The sequence below is a fragment of the Setaria italica genome, chromosome I (assembly GCF_000263155.2).
Source record: "Setaria italica strain Yugu1 chromosome I, Setaria_italica_v2.0, whole genome shotgun sequence".
Lineage (NCBI taxonomy): Eukaryota > Viridiplantae > Streptophyta > Magnoliopsida > Poales > Poaceae > Setaria > Setaria italica.
The window spans coordinates 8,288,019-8,302,815 of NC_028450.1; the positions used below are offsets into that span (position 1 = coordinate 8,288,019).

The following is a 14,797-nucleotide window of genomic DNA, read 5'->3' on the forward strand; positions in this document are numbered from 1 at the left end:
CCGTCGCAGTGAATCTCCGCCTGCTCTGAGATTCGCGCACCGCTCCGAGTCGTACACACGTGTTGATGGGATCCTATGTGGCGAGTAGCGCAAACGTATTCGTTGCGCCGATTGGTTGTTTGTGTACCGCCCTCTCTTTGTGCAGCCGTTGAAGGCCAACACATTACCGACTTGAGTATTCTCTCAATGTTGGGAATTGGATTCTAGACATCCGATATAATTCATCACGGAGTTTGCATTATGTCACTCGAATAGACTCGAATAAGCAAGCTAAAACATAGAGTGCATTAACTAAACAACAAAAAATATAAAGATGAACAACATGGGCTAAATAAGGCTTAGTATGGTATATATATCTCCACTTGGATTTTTGAATCATAGTGCAATGTCTCTATTTTGAACGCAGTCGGCTGCATTCGACATTGAAATATTTTGAGAGTGCTTTTGCATGCCCCTATTCTCCTAGCTTCATAGAATGGGAGGATTAAACCAGAGATGATTAATTGGAAGTTACTTATCTTCACCCTTGTTTCCTCCCAAGGATAAAGATCGGCAACAATGGTCATTGCTAGCTTTGTTGGTCTGCACACACAGAAAATCAATGTGAATGTAGAAATAAGGGTTAACATGATTTTTCCTACTTCTCTCAAAGAGAAACGTACCACCATATGCGAATATTGCAAGTCCTATATTATCCATAATGTGAGTATGTACAGGACACCTGGCAAGGCTTAAAAAGCTCATGCTAGAACCTAGATAAGAAATCTCGACATGCTACCGAGTCTAAAGACATAGTTACCAAAAAGAATTTCTAGGATGCCATAGATTGACATGATGTCAAAGGATGAATTCAAATAGTGTGGATAACCCTTCTTCATATTGAACCTTTTTGTATATGCCTCTAGTACTGCTGAACAACAATTCATGATCTGATATGCTTTTCACGATTTAGTGACTTGGAATAGGCATCGATAGTTCATATGTAGGCGAAGATGTTGGTGATCCATATAAAAGGACAAAACGACTAAAAAGACGGATCTTGCGGGGCGCGGGGCGGGAATGGAGGGGCATGAGCCCCCGTACTTGCTTCCAACCAGTGAACCAATACTACACGCTAGAAAAAAATTTGGAAGAATTAGTGTTTACATTCCTTTAGCTTACCATAACAGAAAAGGATCACTCTCATGTGAAATTGATTTTTAAGTCCGAATTTTTATCCAATGCACAAAAAGAGGAGCTTCATTTTTTTGGCATATGCTACATCATGTTCCATAAAGATGGTATCGTTATCATAGAATAGACAACACTTCAGATTCCAAGTCTGGAATTATCCATGTTACATGGTCATCTCTGTGGCGTCTAGCTAGTGTATCTACCACAATATTGAGTATGGGCGAAAGATGATCCTGTCATCTCATAACTTTTTCTTGTTTGGAAGTTTGGTCCTATCTAATCATTTTTTTTATACATCATATATCGAAGAAAAACTTTTCCTTCTTGAAATTTGTCGTAAGAAAAGGTTATCATATTTTGTCATATGATTTCTCGAAGATTGACGATCCTTCTGAACCCATGCACCTGTCGAAGTCCGAGCCTGGGCCGTGCGAGCCCAATGCCGGTGAACATGTCGCTAATCCCAATGCCGTAGTTGATATGTCGCGGAGTTCAATCCCAAAAAGTGCTTTACCATAAGGATATATATGAATAAAGCATGCATGACATACATCACAAATTTAAGCTAGATTCTAGATTCATATTGGGGGCAACATGCCCCCACTTGGAGCCTATTTTAAGAAGCATGTGGTGCAACGTAGATAAGCACATGGAGGAGAAGGCTATGCTATGCTTAACCATTAAGAGAAGGGCTATGAAACAAGCCAATTGCTTCTTTTGGAAATTGAAAGAGAGAAGTCTTCCAACCCATATGATACATAAAATAAGTTCATGACTTAAAAAATAAAACCTTGTAAGGGCAGCTCTAGTGAAAAAAATCAATTCGGGAATGTAAAGTTTGATCAATGGCAGAGAGTCTATTACCTCCCATGATGATGTATTGGCCCATCTTCCAACAATAGGGTAGAACCGATTGGTGGAGAAACTCGACGTTCACAATTCGGGCTCCAAATTTAGTGATGCAACACATTATTTTGATAACATAGAAATATCCATGAGGCTTCTGGAGCTGGGATCATAACCAAAATAAATAGTTCATCCTTAACTTCCAAAGCATTAAAGAATATCTCAATTGAGTGTTGTGTGAAGGAGATATGACCGTTTTGGTGCGAGGTTGTCTGCTGCCTCGGAACCAAACTCGTAAGTCTTTCTCGAAGATGACTTGTAGCCTGATAAGGCCGCCTGATCCAAAAGTGATACTCCTATATTTCTAAGCATTAAAACATCATAATAATTTAGTAACACTCCATCCTTACAAATATTCATATGGGCAGTGAGTAACATGCTCACCTTATGATTTAAACTACGTGCATGGTCCTGTCTAATGGGTCCTTGTAATGTAGTAATCGTTGTAGGATCAATTGTGGTGTTTGTATCCAAAGTAATGATGTCATCTTCATCTTGCATGAAGGTTGCTTTCATGGGCTACATATCAAAAAATAAAAGCATGTGGGGCTGCCCATCTCTCTAACCGATGGCCACATCCCCAATGATAGCATACATTAAAGCTAGAGGGTTATTTTAATGTCTTGATTCGGCGCAAATTTAGGAGTCAAATTTATGAGTTCTAACACACAACAAATCAAATGTTACAATGTATAAAGTTCGATTTTCACAGCTCATGACCCAATTTTCCTAACACTAGAGCAGCTGTAAAAAGGGGTAGTCGCCATCACATTAGAATTGGAATTGGAATCGCAAGAGAGAGAGGCTTATGTGCTCATATGCTACATTAGTAAAACCCAAGCCTCAATTTTCGTTTAGAAAAATAAATCCAACAACCAAAAGGCTGAAGCTTTTGAATTCAAATACGAAAGACAATTAGAGAGCACAAGAAAGTTGCTCATCTCGGACCAGCGCAAGCACTGGGGAGGCTCACTAATGAGCTCTGGCGTGAGAAGAGGAAGGGCAAGAGAGTCAAGTGTTTTTTTAATTCCGATTCAGAGTGCAAATTATTGTGGTTAGAAAGGGTGTTTGGTTCTTCTGTGAAAAGATGAAGGGAAAAATGATATCGGTGTGCTCTTCGTAATTTGCCCTGAACCTAAGCAAAAGAGGCCCGAACCGACACTCATTTAGGGTTGGGCGTGGTGCTCAAGGTACTAAATAGCATTTAACGGTATGGTAGCGGATTAGTGTCGGTGTAGCGGATCGCGGATAACGGGTGCTATAGCGGACGCTAAGTCCAAATAGTGGAATTCAAAAAAATAGTCACAAGCTTAGAGCATATATGAATATTAACATCAAGTTTACTTATAAAAAGTTATAGTTTTAAGTTAGCCATTACATGAAACATGGTAAGAATCACAAATAAATAGGTATAATTAAGATGTATGGATATATATTAACATTAAATTTCCATATCAATAAATAAAAAATTTCATTTTTCATCCAATAGCTCTTCGCCATTACCTAAATAACCATTTTAAACATTATTATTACCATTTGATTTATATTCGTATGTCACTTGAACTGTAAATATAGCGAATAGCGGACTAACATGAGCAATAGCGGACAATAGCAGCCGCTAAGTCCAAACATGCTATTGCGTTCGCTACGAATGCTATTTAGTACCTTGGTGGTGCTGAATTTGGTGGCAGCCAAAAAAATCAGGCTAGCTCGAGCCCAACCTGAATAATGAAATCAATTATATTTGTACTATAAAATATGACGTAGAAGGTCCTAAGCACGGTCCAAATTGGACCCGATTTTGTTGGCCCGATAGGGTTATGGATGGGTTTGGGTAGATATTTTAGTCTAAAAGAAACCGGGCTTTTGATCGGGCGGTTCGTAGTTTGCTGAGATCTACTCTACACCTTTTCTTTGCGAGTGGTGTGCTCTACACCTTGATGCCACCTTCATGTCTTCACAGGGAAATGAATGTTTTAGGGACAAAGGGTGCCAAAATGGGGATGTAAAATCAACAGTGTTTAGCGAGAACATTTTGAAGACATGAGCACCAAATAATTTTGGACTAATCTCTTGCTCATCTCTCTCTTAATTGTTCTAGGTGGGGTGGGCATAATTATGAACTCATGACAAAACAGTTGCAATCAAAACGAATCATGTATAGCAATGGCATGACATGTGAAATATGCTACATAATTGTTATGGTGAAAATGCTCAATTTTGCCCGCTTTGCTATCACTTAATCTTTACAAAAGTGAAGAACACAATCAATTTACTACGCGATTACAATCATGCTTGCATCGCGTCAGCTAACTGCCATGATGCACCACCGTGCACTTCCATTCCACCCACCGTACCCATGAAGCTGCCGAGCGAGCCGATCGGTGAGCACAGCAGCTAGCTAAACTTGTGCAGCGCCGCCGCTCCCCGCCCCGCCGCGCGCTTCCTCCAGCGCGCGCCGCAGGTCCTGCGCCACCTGCGACATGGCGGGCCGGAACTCCGCCTCTTGCTGCGAACGCCATGCGACGCCACGCCGTGCCAAGCAGACGAAGCTCACACGTCAGTATCCATCGATCGGCCGCGCCGCGCGCCGCGTTGAGGCGCACGCGCGTGCGCAGATAGGGGGGTTTGCGATGGACGGCTCACCTGAACGCACCGACCGACGATGTCGGCGAAGCGCGACAGCGACCTGACCGGCGGCGCGCCGCCGAGGCGCGGGTCGGCCATCTTGCCCAGCGCGGCGAGGTCGTGCAGCCGCGGGCTCGCCCACGGCACCAGGTGCCGCTCGCCCCGCGCCCGGGACCTGCACAGCGCACGCACAACGCATCGATTAGCTAGCTCTTCGTGCTGAACGCCGGCGGCAGGCGACGCCACGGATCGAGGAGAGTTTACCTGTCGTAGGGCTTGCGCCCGGTGAGGAGCTGCAGCATCACTACGCCGAAGCTGTAGACGTCGCCCTTGGCCGTCCACGCCGCGGCGGGGTCCGCCGCTTCCGGCGGCTCGTAGCTCAGCGCGCCGCTGCAGTAGTCTGACATCTGAAGCTGAGCAGACAACAGTCATCAACAGACATGATGGAACTCAAGAAACCGACCTCCTGTCTGAATTTTTTTTTTCCAGATTACTACTACCTGAGGCACAAATGGAGCAAGGCCAACTCCGGAGATAGACACCCGGAGCTCGCCGTCGACGAGGATGTGTTCTGGCCTGAAATGCCGGTGAACCACCTGCTTGTGGCTCCCCTCATGAAGATACCTTGGAAAGAACATCAAAATTTTTCGATCAGGCACAAATTCATCAGCATAACACTTGGATTCATTAACACATTAACAGCAAAATAGCAAGCACGAGATGAGATGATCTTGGCACGACATACTCCAGCGCTGTTGCAGCTTCGAGAGCGACAGCTACCCGGGCATCCCAGGGAAGCGTCTCAGCTGCGTCAGACGCCCGGTGCTCGAAACGCATCATGTCGTCGAGGGTGTTGTCGCTGAAGTGCTTGTAGACGAGTAGTCTCTGGCCGTGATCCACGCAGCACCCTACAAGTTCTTCGACGTTCGGGTGCCGGAGCTCGGAGATGCCCTGAACAATCTTCAGGAATTCGGCCACCGGCATGTTCGTGGTGCCACCGTCAAGCTTCAGTACTGAAAACTAGAGAATACAGAGAGATGGTTCAGGCGAGAATGTCACAATCAGGAGCGAAGAAACTGGCATCAGAATTAGTGTTTTTGCAGTTAAGGTTACCTTGCTTCCTGGGTGATCTGCTAAATAAATTTTGCCGAAACAGGTCTCCCTGATCAGATTCTTATCGTTGAAACTGTTGGTGTGTTGCTGCAAGGATGCAACAGTAAAGAATGTGAAAGGAAATTGCTGAGGTTGGCCTTCTGAACTTCCCTGAACATTCGTATCTGAGTCTGACACAGTGATGTCCTTGTTGCTGTTCTTGAATGATGGGTGTATCGAGGATCCTGCCGCCTTAACATAATCTCTCGGAGGCCAATGAATCTTCTCTTCAGCACCTTCAGTAATCATCGGATAGAAAAAAACATTGAGTGAGACTGCACAAGTGCATATGAAATGACAGTTATGCCCTTTTTTGTGTACCTGAATGGCGTTCTCTCTCTGGTCTGGCAACTGCACCCACTCTAGGAGGCTCCCTCACCCAACCCGGCGTGCTCATCTCAACTCCTCTAAGGAATCCTACACGGAGAGTTCTCTTCTGGCGCCATCTCGATACCGTTAACACGATTGCAACCACAGTAATGCTCACTGAACCGGCGGCGAGGATACTGAACCCGGCGGCTTTCGCCGGTGACACCTTGTTGTTGTGTCTCTGAGGGGCATCCTGTGGAGTAGCTGGAATCACATATATGGGAGGGTGTGAACCAGAAAGGACCGGAGGTTCTTGTGGTGCAGCTGATTCTGGCACATGCTTAGGAGGAATTGGAGGAGAAGGAGGTGATGTGGATGGTACAGGTGGCGGCGGCGGCGGAGTTGGAGAAAAGCCGGGGATCGGTGGTATGTTGAATTTGTTGCCATCTCTTCTGCAGGGAATCAAGTAGGCAAGTTTTGTCAGACAGGCAGTGAATTGTACCTGTGATAGACATGTGGAGGTAGTTTTGTCAAAGTAAATGATGAATGTCTTACAGGAATTTGAGGATAGAGAGAAGCTTTTCTGGGATTGACCCTGAGAATTGATTATTCTCTACGTTCCTGCAAATTTCAGTGTCAGTGCTAGTGTGCAGTTTTTATTTGACAGAAAGGAACTAAAGACGTTTGAGGCCCTGCTTAGTTACTCCAAAATCCCAACTTTGGCACTATGCAAAAAGAAGATTCCCCATCACATCAAACTTACGGTACATGCATGGAGTACTGAATGCAGACAAAATCAAAAACTAATTGCACAGTTTGGTTGTACTTTGCGAGACGAATCTTTTGAGCCTAATTAGTCAATATTTGGACAATAATTCACAAATACAAATAAAACGCTACAGTATGCTACAGTGCTGGCGCAGTGATTTTGATTTGTCGGGCAACTAAACAAGGCCTGAGTGCAAATGTGATGAAGAAATTACAGGTCTGTCAGGGGAAGATCTTTTAGCACATCGAGTGTCCCAGATAGCTGATTGTTCTGCACATGTCTGCAAGTTGCAAACACGTAGAAAATTCAGAAAACTCACTTCTGCACAGTCAGCCAAAAGTAAAAGGTCTGTATAAGGATGGTACTTACAATGTTGACAGTGAGCTTAGCTTTGCCATGGAATCCGGAAGTTCGCCGCTGAGGCTATTTGAAGAAAGATCTCTGCAAAACAGGATCAAAGAGTAAACATCTGTGAGCTGCACACCATAGGGTCTGGCGGTCTGCTGATGATACCGAAGGAAAAATTCAGAGTTCTCTCTCACAGTTGTGTAAGTGCAGGTGGTAAGCTCTGTGGTATGGTGCCGCCGATTTGGTTGTTGCTCAGGTCTCTGTTGTGGCGGCGACGATTACAGGATGATCAAAGCAAAATAAAAGACGAACTAGTAGTAGAAGATAGTGAAAAAAGTGCATGAATGCTCACAATAGTGTGAGGGCAGTGAGGTCTCCTAGTGTCCGGCTCAGCTTCCCTCCCAAGCCTGCACCTTGGAGCTCTCTGTCAGGTTGGCACTCAAAACAATCAGGACATGAACAAATTCACAAACCAAAGCACAGATGCAAGATTTTCGTTCATGAAGAGCATCATCAGTATTCAGTGGAGATAACTGCAGTATTACATCGCGGTTACGTTCGGGCCATCGCACTGCACTCCTTTCCATGCTTCTTTGCAGGGGTCTCCTCCTACCTCCGTCCAGCCGTCGAGGTCCGGCGAGCCTAGTGCCGCGTACAGATCGTTGATGGCATCAACTGCATTTCCAAAATTCTGACAGAAATTGGCCTCTGCACAATGCAAGAAAAAAAAACGGCAGAGAAACCTCACTCAAATCAAAGATGGAGGCGAGATTGACGGTTCCTCTCACCGTCTTGCTGGCTCGTGTAGGGTTCGAGGAAGGGTATGGGGAACTGGAACGCGTGCAGCCGCAGCAAGCAGAAGGCGAGCCATAGCGTCACTCCCAGGTGTTCTCTGCTGCAGCGCATTGGGCGTGTGAGTTCAGAACTTCAGAGCACGGAGCTGCAGGAAGCAGACGGAGAAGTTCAGGCGTAGGTGTCGGCAGCAATGGTAGCGAATGATCAAGCTGCCCAGGTGATGGCATATGTGAGAGCGAATCTTCTTACCGAACATGAGCAGGAAGGGTGTCTGAGTGATGGCTGCTGAGACGGAGGTATGAGCTGGCTCAGACCCAGGTTTTCCAAGCTTGTGGAGGAAACATGTCGCTGGCTGCACACTTGCATTGCTTTTGCGAGATTGTCTCGGCAACGGAGTGGACTAAACTATGATGTGATCCTGATCAGCAGGTGAGCATGGTGATGAAGTGTAATACAATCTAGTTATGCAGAGTCAAGCTCCGGCCGGTGAGCTACCCGTTGACTGCTCGGCGTTGCAAGCAAACCCCCCTCGGAGAGGACAAAAAAACAGGTCCGACGCAGATTTCTTCTTTCGGCCCAGAGTCTTTCTGGTTCAAATCTGCTTGGGCCGCCGAGAAGGAACAAAGAAAGGTGCAACTAGGGCCCAAGGCAGTGCTCCAAAACGACATATACCCCAAGAATGACAAACAATTCCTCTGAACTTCTATTATTATACAAAAGGGCCAAATCGAAGTGACCTTCCACGTTCAAGGACCAAAACTTAATTTCTTAGGATTGGCGGGGGCCGCGCGGACGCGTACCCCCTCTACCACAAATTATGACGTCCACTCTCCCACTTGGGGAGATGGTAGACCAGCGCACCCACCAAGTGCAATGTGGGCCACTGATCTAGGCCATGGGCCTTGATGATCGCCCATCGACCCCGTCCAGGTAAGTATGTTGCAACGTTGGCCAGGGGCTCTGTTATGTAGGCGCTTCGCCCGCGCGCGTCTGGTTGCGGCGCCGAGGTGGGACTAAACTGTGCGCTCCAGAGTCCAGGGAGAAACCGCAGCGTCGCGCTTCCGTTGGATTCCGCGGAGTGGAGCGTGGCTGCGCTGGGTAAAGCATGGGCCGACCAAGTTGCCAGAATATGGGCCAAGCCTGGTAAGTTTTTCGCTGGGCTGACCAAAAGAAAGCTTCGAGCGGTGGCCCATCTGGCCATCTGTGGATAGACTTCAGGCTGTGTGTTGGGCAGACCAAGTTGCCAGTAGATGGGCCAAACCAAGTTTAATTCAATGTATCTATGCATTCTAGAAAGGTAGTGGTGGTGCTGGCGTGCTGCATTCGGTGGTTTCACGGTCACTCAACAAATCGAGAACATAAATTACGTGATCTTGTTAAGAATAGCTCGTCCATCTCAAAATAGGAGCGTCTACGATAGAATATTTTATGCTATCTGTAAACTCACTCGGTTAGTATTTTTTTTTTGAAAATTAATAATACTATTCGTCGAGTCTCTTGGAGATACTTATATGAACATACTGTGGCAGTGGGACGCAAGAGACAAGACCCCCTCCCCCAACCATGCAAATTTCCACTACAAAATTCAAATTTTAACTAAATTTTTGAAAATTTTAACGCTCTCCTCCCCCTAATAAGGTAAAATTTGAGTTTCTTGTTCCACCATTAGCTACGGTTGTATATGTGTATTCATATAGATCAATGTGGATCTCTCGAAGATGCTTATAGGGAAGGATTACACACATGTGTTTATAATGATGTGTGTCCCAATCTCTTGGAGTTCTTCAAAACAATATGATTCACATGTAATAAATACGGACTCTTCATGCTTCATATGTAGTAGTTTTATGTTGGCATCTCATAACTAGGTGAGTAGCATTGTTGAAGCTACTTGTGGTCTGACTTGGTACGCTCTTCAAAAATAATTTTTACTCGTAATTCATCGCATACTAGTAGTGTTTATAGCATGAAAATAATAACCACCTATTTTCTTTAATTCAATCCAATGATATTATTTATAAAAAACAAAATTTACATTATTCAAGACTATTTATTGATAAAAAATAAAAATTTGAATCTTGAAGTTCGTGTGTGTACACGTCTCTTATATTGGTTTAGTACTGGATGGGGGGAGAAAACATCTGAAAGTGTTTCACCCGGTACCATCTCATATAAAAGGCAAAAGAGGACTTGTCATGTGCATTAACAGTTGGGTTACAGCCTATAGCTGGCTACTGGTCTGTTCAAAAAGCCAATGAGAACTGACTAGGATGCGCCGCTGAAACTGAAATGGCAGCGATAACGATCTGAAAAGCGCTTTGCCCGCCGCTCATGTCGACCCGACCCGAGTCTATCCACGCACCGAAGCTGTGACGAACTTGTCCCGCCATCCAGGGTATGTGAGCGCCGTGCTGTACCTGTCCGCGTTTGAGCACAGAGTGCAAGGTCTGACGTGGACCCATACCTGTTTTAATCCCTGTCAAGTGCTAACGTTGCGCTTACTCAAATTCGTCTAACCGCATTTCAAAACCAAGTGCAGCTCCTCTTCCACGACAAACTCAATTTGATGGCTAATGGCACAGCATTTTCTCCCCACCTACTTCAAAGGTACTATCCACACCCAATCACTTCCGAGTTCCAAATCCTTATGAAAAAAAATTCCCTCAAATTGTAGATCGTTTTTGTTTTTCCAAATTCATAAATATTATTATGCATCTAGATCTACACTAGGTGCATAGTAAAAATTATGGAATGGAAGAAGTATTACTTTAAATATGAAGAGAAAAGAACTCAATCCGAATAGAAGATCTACATTGAAGTATTCTTTTTACTCAACAGGCATGTACTTGTGTCTATTGAGTAGTGAGCGCCAACCTATTCTTACCTTGTTGGTTCTTCTTTCCTATAAGAGAAACACACTAGCCTAGTCACCTTTGTCGTGGTCGTTCTTTTTTTATAATAATTATATAATATACCAAAATAATCCAAAGAGTTTTTTTTATCGTACTTGCTCCAGCACCCCAATGCAACAAGATGTGAGATGCAAATTGCAAAAGTCCAAAGCCGGAGTGGCACGAAGATAAGCTTGTTTAATCGCCCAAGGGATTAGTTTAGCTGCGGATTAGCCCGGTCCGGTCCAAACCCAACCCCCAACCGGCATATTCCGTGGATCCCCGCGCGGGCCTCCAATGGCGGCCCGCCAGCTGGCGCCCCCCACTTGCGAGTTGCGAGTAAACAAGCTGGAAGCCCCGACGCTGACCTGCTCGGTGGTGATGCGGGGTGGTTGAATTGATTGGAGAGTAGTAGGATTTGGGTGGGAAGCTGCGGCTCGACGTTGCTGCGGCGCGGTGCATGCGGCTGCGGGGTTGATCGGCTTGGGCATGGTGGTCGGGATGGAGGTGGAGGTGGATGTGGACGGCGTGCTCCAGCGCTTCGACTTCCGCCTCGACCGCGGCGACGACGGCCACGGCCGGGGAAGCGATCCATGTGAGCGTCGCGGTGTTGCTCTTGTAGTGGATTGGTTGGTGTTTGAGGTAACGTCTGCCTGATCATGGCTGCTTCGCTGGATCCGTGCGTGGGTGTGCAGGTGCGAGTGACCGGAGCAGGAGCGGCGGCGGAGGAGCGGAGGGGAAGGAGGTTGGCGGCGGCGGCGCGGTGAAGGAGCGGATCGCGCGGGCGCTGAGGATCTACAAGGAGGCGGCGGGGGATGGCGGCGGCGCGCTGGTGCAGGTGTGGGCGCCGGCGCGGGACGGGGGGCGCCGGGTGCTGGCCACCCGCGGCCAGCCTTTCGTGCTGGCGCCGCCGCAGTGCCACCGGCTGTTCCAGTACCGGACCGTCTCGCTGACGCACGCCTTCCCCGTCGGCGGCGCCGGCGTGCCCGGGGAGCGCGGCCTGCCGGGGCGGGTGTTCGACGCCGGCGCGCCAGAGTGGACGCCCAACGTGCAGTACTACGGCACCGGCGAGTACGCGCGCATCAGCTACGCGCTCATCTACGACATCCAGGCCGCCCTCGCGCTGCCCATCCTCGAACCCGCCACGGGATCCTGCGTCGCCGTCATCGAGCTGGTCACCACCTCGCCCAGGATCCGCTTCGCCGACGAGGTCGACAAGCTCTCCAAGGCCCTCCAGGTGAGCTACTCCTCTGCTCCAGCTCTTCATCTGCACATCAACTTTCCTGGTTGCTGCAAGATGCAAACACTATTGCATGAAATGTTCAACGACCTCCAACTCCAATGAACATCACAAACCTCTGGAAGAATCAACGCGATCAAACACGGCACAATTTCCTTTGTAGTTTCTGAAAAATATGACTCGCTTTCCGAACTTGTTGTTTACTGTATATACCAAATGCAAATGCAGGAAGTGGCGTTGAGAGGTTCAGAGATCTGCCGCCCCGCACCCGAGGTGCGAATGCGATCACATGAAATTTAAGCAAAGTTGAAAACATTTGCTGTCACAGTCATGCCATGCCCATCGACTGATCCAATCCAATGTCATTTCTCACGAACCAGGTCTGCAACGACGATGCTGCTGAGATGGCAATGTCCGAAGTTTCAGACATCTTGACCACAGTGGGTGAAGCTCACAAGCTGCCATTAGCGCAGGCCTGGGTGAGATGCAAGCGTTGCAGCTCCAGCACGGACGACCACGCCTCCCTGACGGCGGCCGGCACGCCGTTCTACCTCGCCGACGCAGATCAAAGGCTTCTTGGCTTCCGCGAGGACTGCGTCGAGCACCACCTGCGTCCCGGTCGCGGCGGGGTCGTCGAGGAAGCCGCCGCGGCGCGCGGGCCCCGCTTCTGCGCCGACGTCACCAAGTACTCCATGGACGTGTACCCGCTCGCGCACCACGCGCGCTTCTGCGGCCTCGCCGGCTGCCTCGCCGTCTGCGTGCAGCTGCGCCGCGATGGCGACGACGCGTCCATGGATGACAGCAGCCGGGAAGGGTGCGTGCTGGAGTTCTTCCTCCCGCTGGACTGCAGAGACGGCACAGAGCAGAAGGCGGCGGCGGACGCCATCGCGGCCACCATCACGGAACACTTTGGCAATGGCCATCTGAAGGCGACTGTGATAAGTGGGTTGGAGGATTTGTCTTTTGAGATCGATGCAGATGGTGATTGCGTGCTCCGACCTGATCCTGTGATCATGGCTGATGCCCCTGAGTTTGAGCTGAACGATCATGGAGGAGATGAGAGGGATTCAGATGAGGAGGGTCTACATCTGGCAGCTGCTGTGGGTACTGCTGACATTGAAGCACCCAAGATGAACAGTGGTGATCAAAATGGAGGCGAGGATCCAAGATCACAAGTTGGCGAGAAGAAAAAGAAGACCAAAAGAAAGAATGAAAAAACTGTCAGTTTGGAGGTACTGCAACGGTACTTCTCAGGGAGCCTGAAAGATGCCGCGAGGAGCCTTGGTGGTAAGGCAATTCTTGTCTCAAGAACAGCTATGAATTCCTCGACTATTTAAGCGCAAACATGCATTGTCATGAACATTAACATGAACATTGTTTATGACTGAATGTTGGATCATGAGTCAGGTACTCAGGTAACATGTCTCTGTTCTTGTGCAGTTTGTCCGACAACAATGAAGCGCATCTGCAGGCAGCACGGCATCTCCAGATGGCCATTCCGCAAGATCGCCAAGGCGAACCGTTCTCTTGACAAGATCAAGCGCGTCTTTGAGTCGGTGCCAGGCTCATCAAACCCCATGGCTGCTTCTACTCCTGCTGCCACTGCTTCTCACCAAGCTCCAGCTGTGGCTACTGCTCGTGGTGATCATGCCCTGCCATGCCTATCAAGTGCTCTGGGAGTGGCCTCCTCCCAAGGCTCATGCCATGCGCCGCCGCCTCCTCCCAGGGACGCCGCATTGCGCACGCCTTTGCATGGCGTGGACGCTGGCGTGGTGACGGTCAAGGCCAGCTACAAAGGGGACATCATCAGGTTCAGGGTGCCAAGCTCTGCAGGCGTAGCGACGGTGAAGCGGGAGGTGGCTAAGAGGCTGGGGCTGGAGGCCAGCGAGTTCGACGTCAAGTACCTGGACGATGACAACGAGTGGGTGCTCTTGTCCTGCGACGCCGACTTCCAGGAGTGCCTCGACGTCGTCCCGGCATTGTCGGGAACGTCAACATCGTCTGGCTCCGGTGCGGCTCAGCCGGTGATCAGGTTGATGGTGCAGGAGTTGGCTGAAATCGATGGCAGCTCCTGTGGCAGCTCAGATTAGTCACAGAAAATAGAGCCTTGGCCCTTGGCGCTTGACCGCCCTAACATCTTTATGATATCTTTGCAAATAACGAAGCATTACTCTCTTCTACGTGTTCTTTTCTTCAGCTTATCATGAGGACCAACTATGGTTTTCCCCTTATCACGAGAGGAACGATAATCGCCCTCACCATCACCATTATCTCCAACAGCAGAAGCTATCTCTATGTATCACAATTAATTTAGCTCATATTTGCAAATAACTAAACTATGAACCCATTATATTTTTTCCTCACAATTTAATTAGCTCGAACATAACATATAAATGAAAAGTTTCTCCATTATAGCTTATTCTAAAAATGACTAATTGCATACCTCTATTTCATCTTATTATCTTTATGTACCACAATTTATCTCGCTCATATTTGTAAATGACTAAAATATGAACAAATTATATTTTTCCCATAATTTATTAAGCTTATATTTGTAAAGGAGTAAACTATGAAATTATTCCTCTA

At 47.6% G+C, this 14,797-nt stretch overlaps 2 protein-coding genes across 4 annotated transcripts; one reads left to right on the forward strand and one right to left on the reverse strand.

Annotated features, from left to right (window-relative positions):
• Positions 1-4,256: 4,256 nt before the first annotated feature.
• On the reverse strand, positions 4,257-8,629 carry LOC101763696 (protein STRUBBELIG-RECEPTOR FAMILY 1). Of its 3 annotated transcripts, XM_022824650.1 has the most exons (15): positions 8,330-8,629; positions 8,074-8,225; positions 7,831-7,960; positions 7,638-7,709; positions 7,480-7,545; positions 7,307-7,378; positions 7,152-7,217; positions 6,724-6,789; positions 6,181-6,620; positions 5,821-6,095; positions 5,453-5,727; positions 5,208-5,331; positions 4,972-5,120; positions 4,726-4,882; positions 4,257-4,588 (listed from the first exon to the last, which is right to left on the reverse strand). In XM_022824650.1, exons 2-15 carry the CDS (start codon positions 8,189-8,191, stop codon positions 4,481-4,483), a joined length of 2,118 nt encoding a protein of 705 aa, XP_022680385.1. In that variant the 5' UTR covers positions 8,192-8,225; positions 8,330-8,629; the 3' UTR covers positions 4,257-4,480. The 3 variants fall into 3 exon arrangements, with proteins under 3 accessions (XP_022680385.1, XP_022680387.1, XP_004951957.1); XM_022824652.1 differs by lacking the exon at positions 8,330-8,629 and having other exon boundaries at positions 4,972-5,114; positions 8,074-8,287; XM_004951900.3 differs by lacking the exon at positions 8,330-8,629 and having other exon boundaries at positions 8,074-8,287.
• A 2,708-nt stretch (positions 8,630-11,337) lies between these two features.
• Positions 11,338-14,425, forward strand: LOC101771004 (protein NLP3). Its single transcript, XM_022825339.1, has 5 exons — positions 11,338-11,566; positions 11,667-12,208; positions 12,440-12,484; positions 12,592-13,498; positions 13,652-14,425. Exons 1-5 carry the CDS (start codon positions 11,461-11,463, stop codon positions 14,299-14,301), a joined length of 2,250 nt encoding a protein of 749 aa, XP_022681074.1. The 5' UTR covers positions 11,338-11,460; the 3' UTR covers positions 14,302-14,425.
• The last annotated feature ends 372 nt before the right edge of the window (positions 14,426-14,797 follow it).

Bases quoted from the DNA above. Each gene is read 5' to 3' on its own strand.
- LOC101763696 (XM_022824650.1), bottom strand. From the start codon at position 8,191: ATGCGCTGCAGCAGAGAACACCTGGGAGTGACGCTATGGCTCGCCTTC. The intron at 6,790-7,151 runs GTAATTTCTTCA...TGAAATTTGCAG, and splicing joins GATCTTCCCCTGACAGACCT to GAACGTAGAGAATAATCAAT. The intron at 5,121-5,207 runs GTAGTAGTAATC...TTGTCTGCTCAG, and splicing joins TTGCTCCATTTGTGCCTCAG to CTTCAGATGTCAGACTACTG.
- LOC101771004 (XM_022825339.1), top strand. From the start codon at position 11,461: ATGGTGGTCGGGATGGAGGTGGAGGTGGATGTGGACGGCGTGCTCCAG. The intron at 11,567-11,666 runs GTGAGCGTCGCG...GTGGGTGTGCAG, and splicing joins CGGCCGGGGAAGCGATCCAT to GTGCGAGTGACCGGAGCAGG. The intron at 12,209-12,439 runs GTGAGCTACTCC...ATGCAAATGCAG, and splicing joins AGCTCTCCAAGGCCCTCCAG to GAAGTGGCGTTGAGAGGTTC.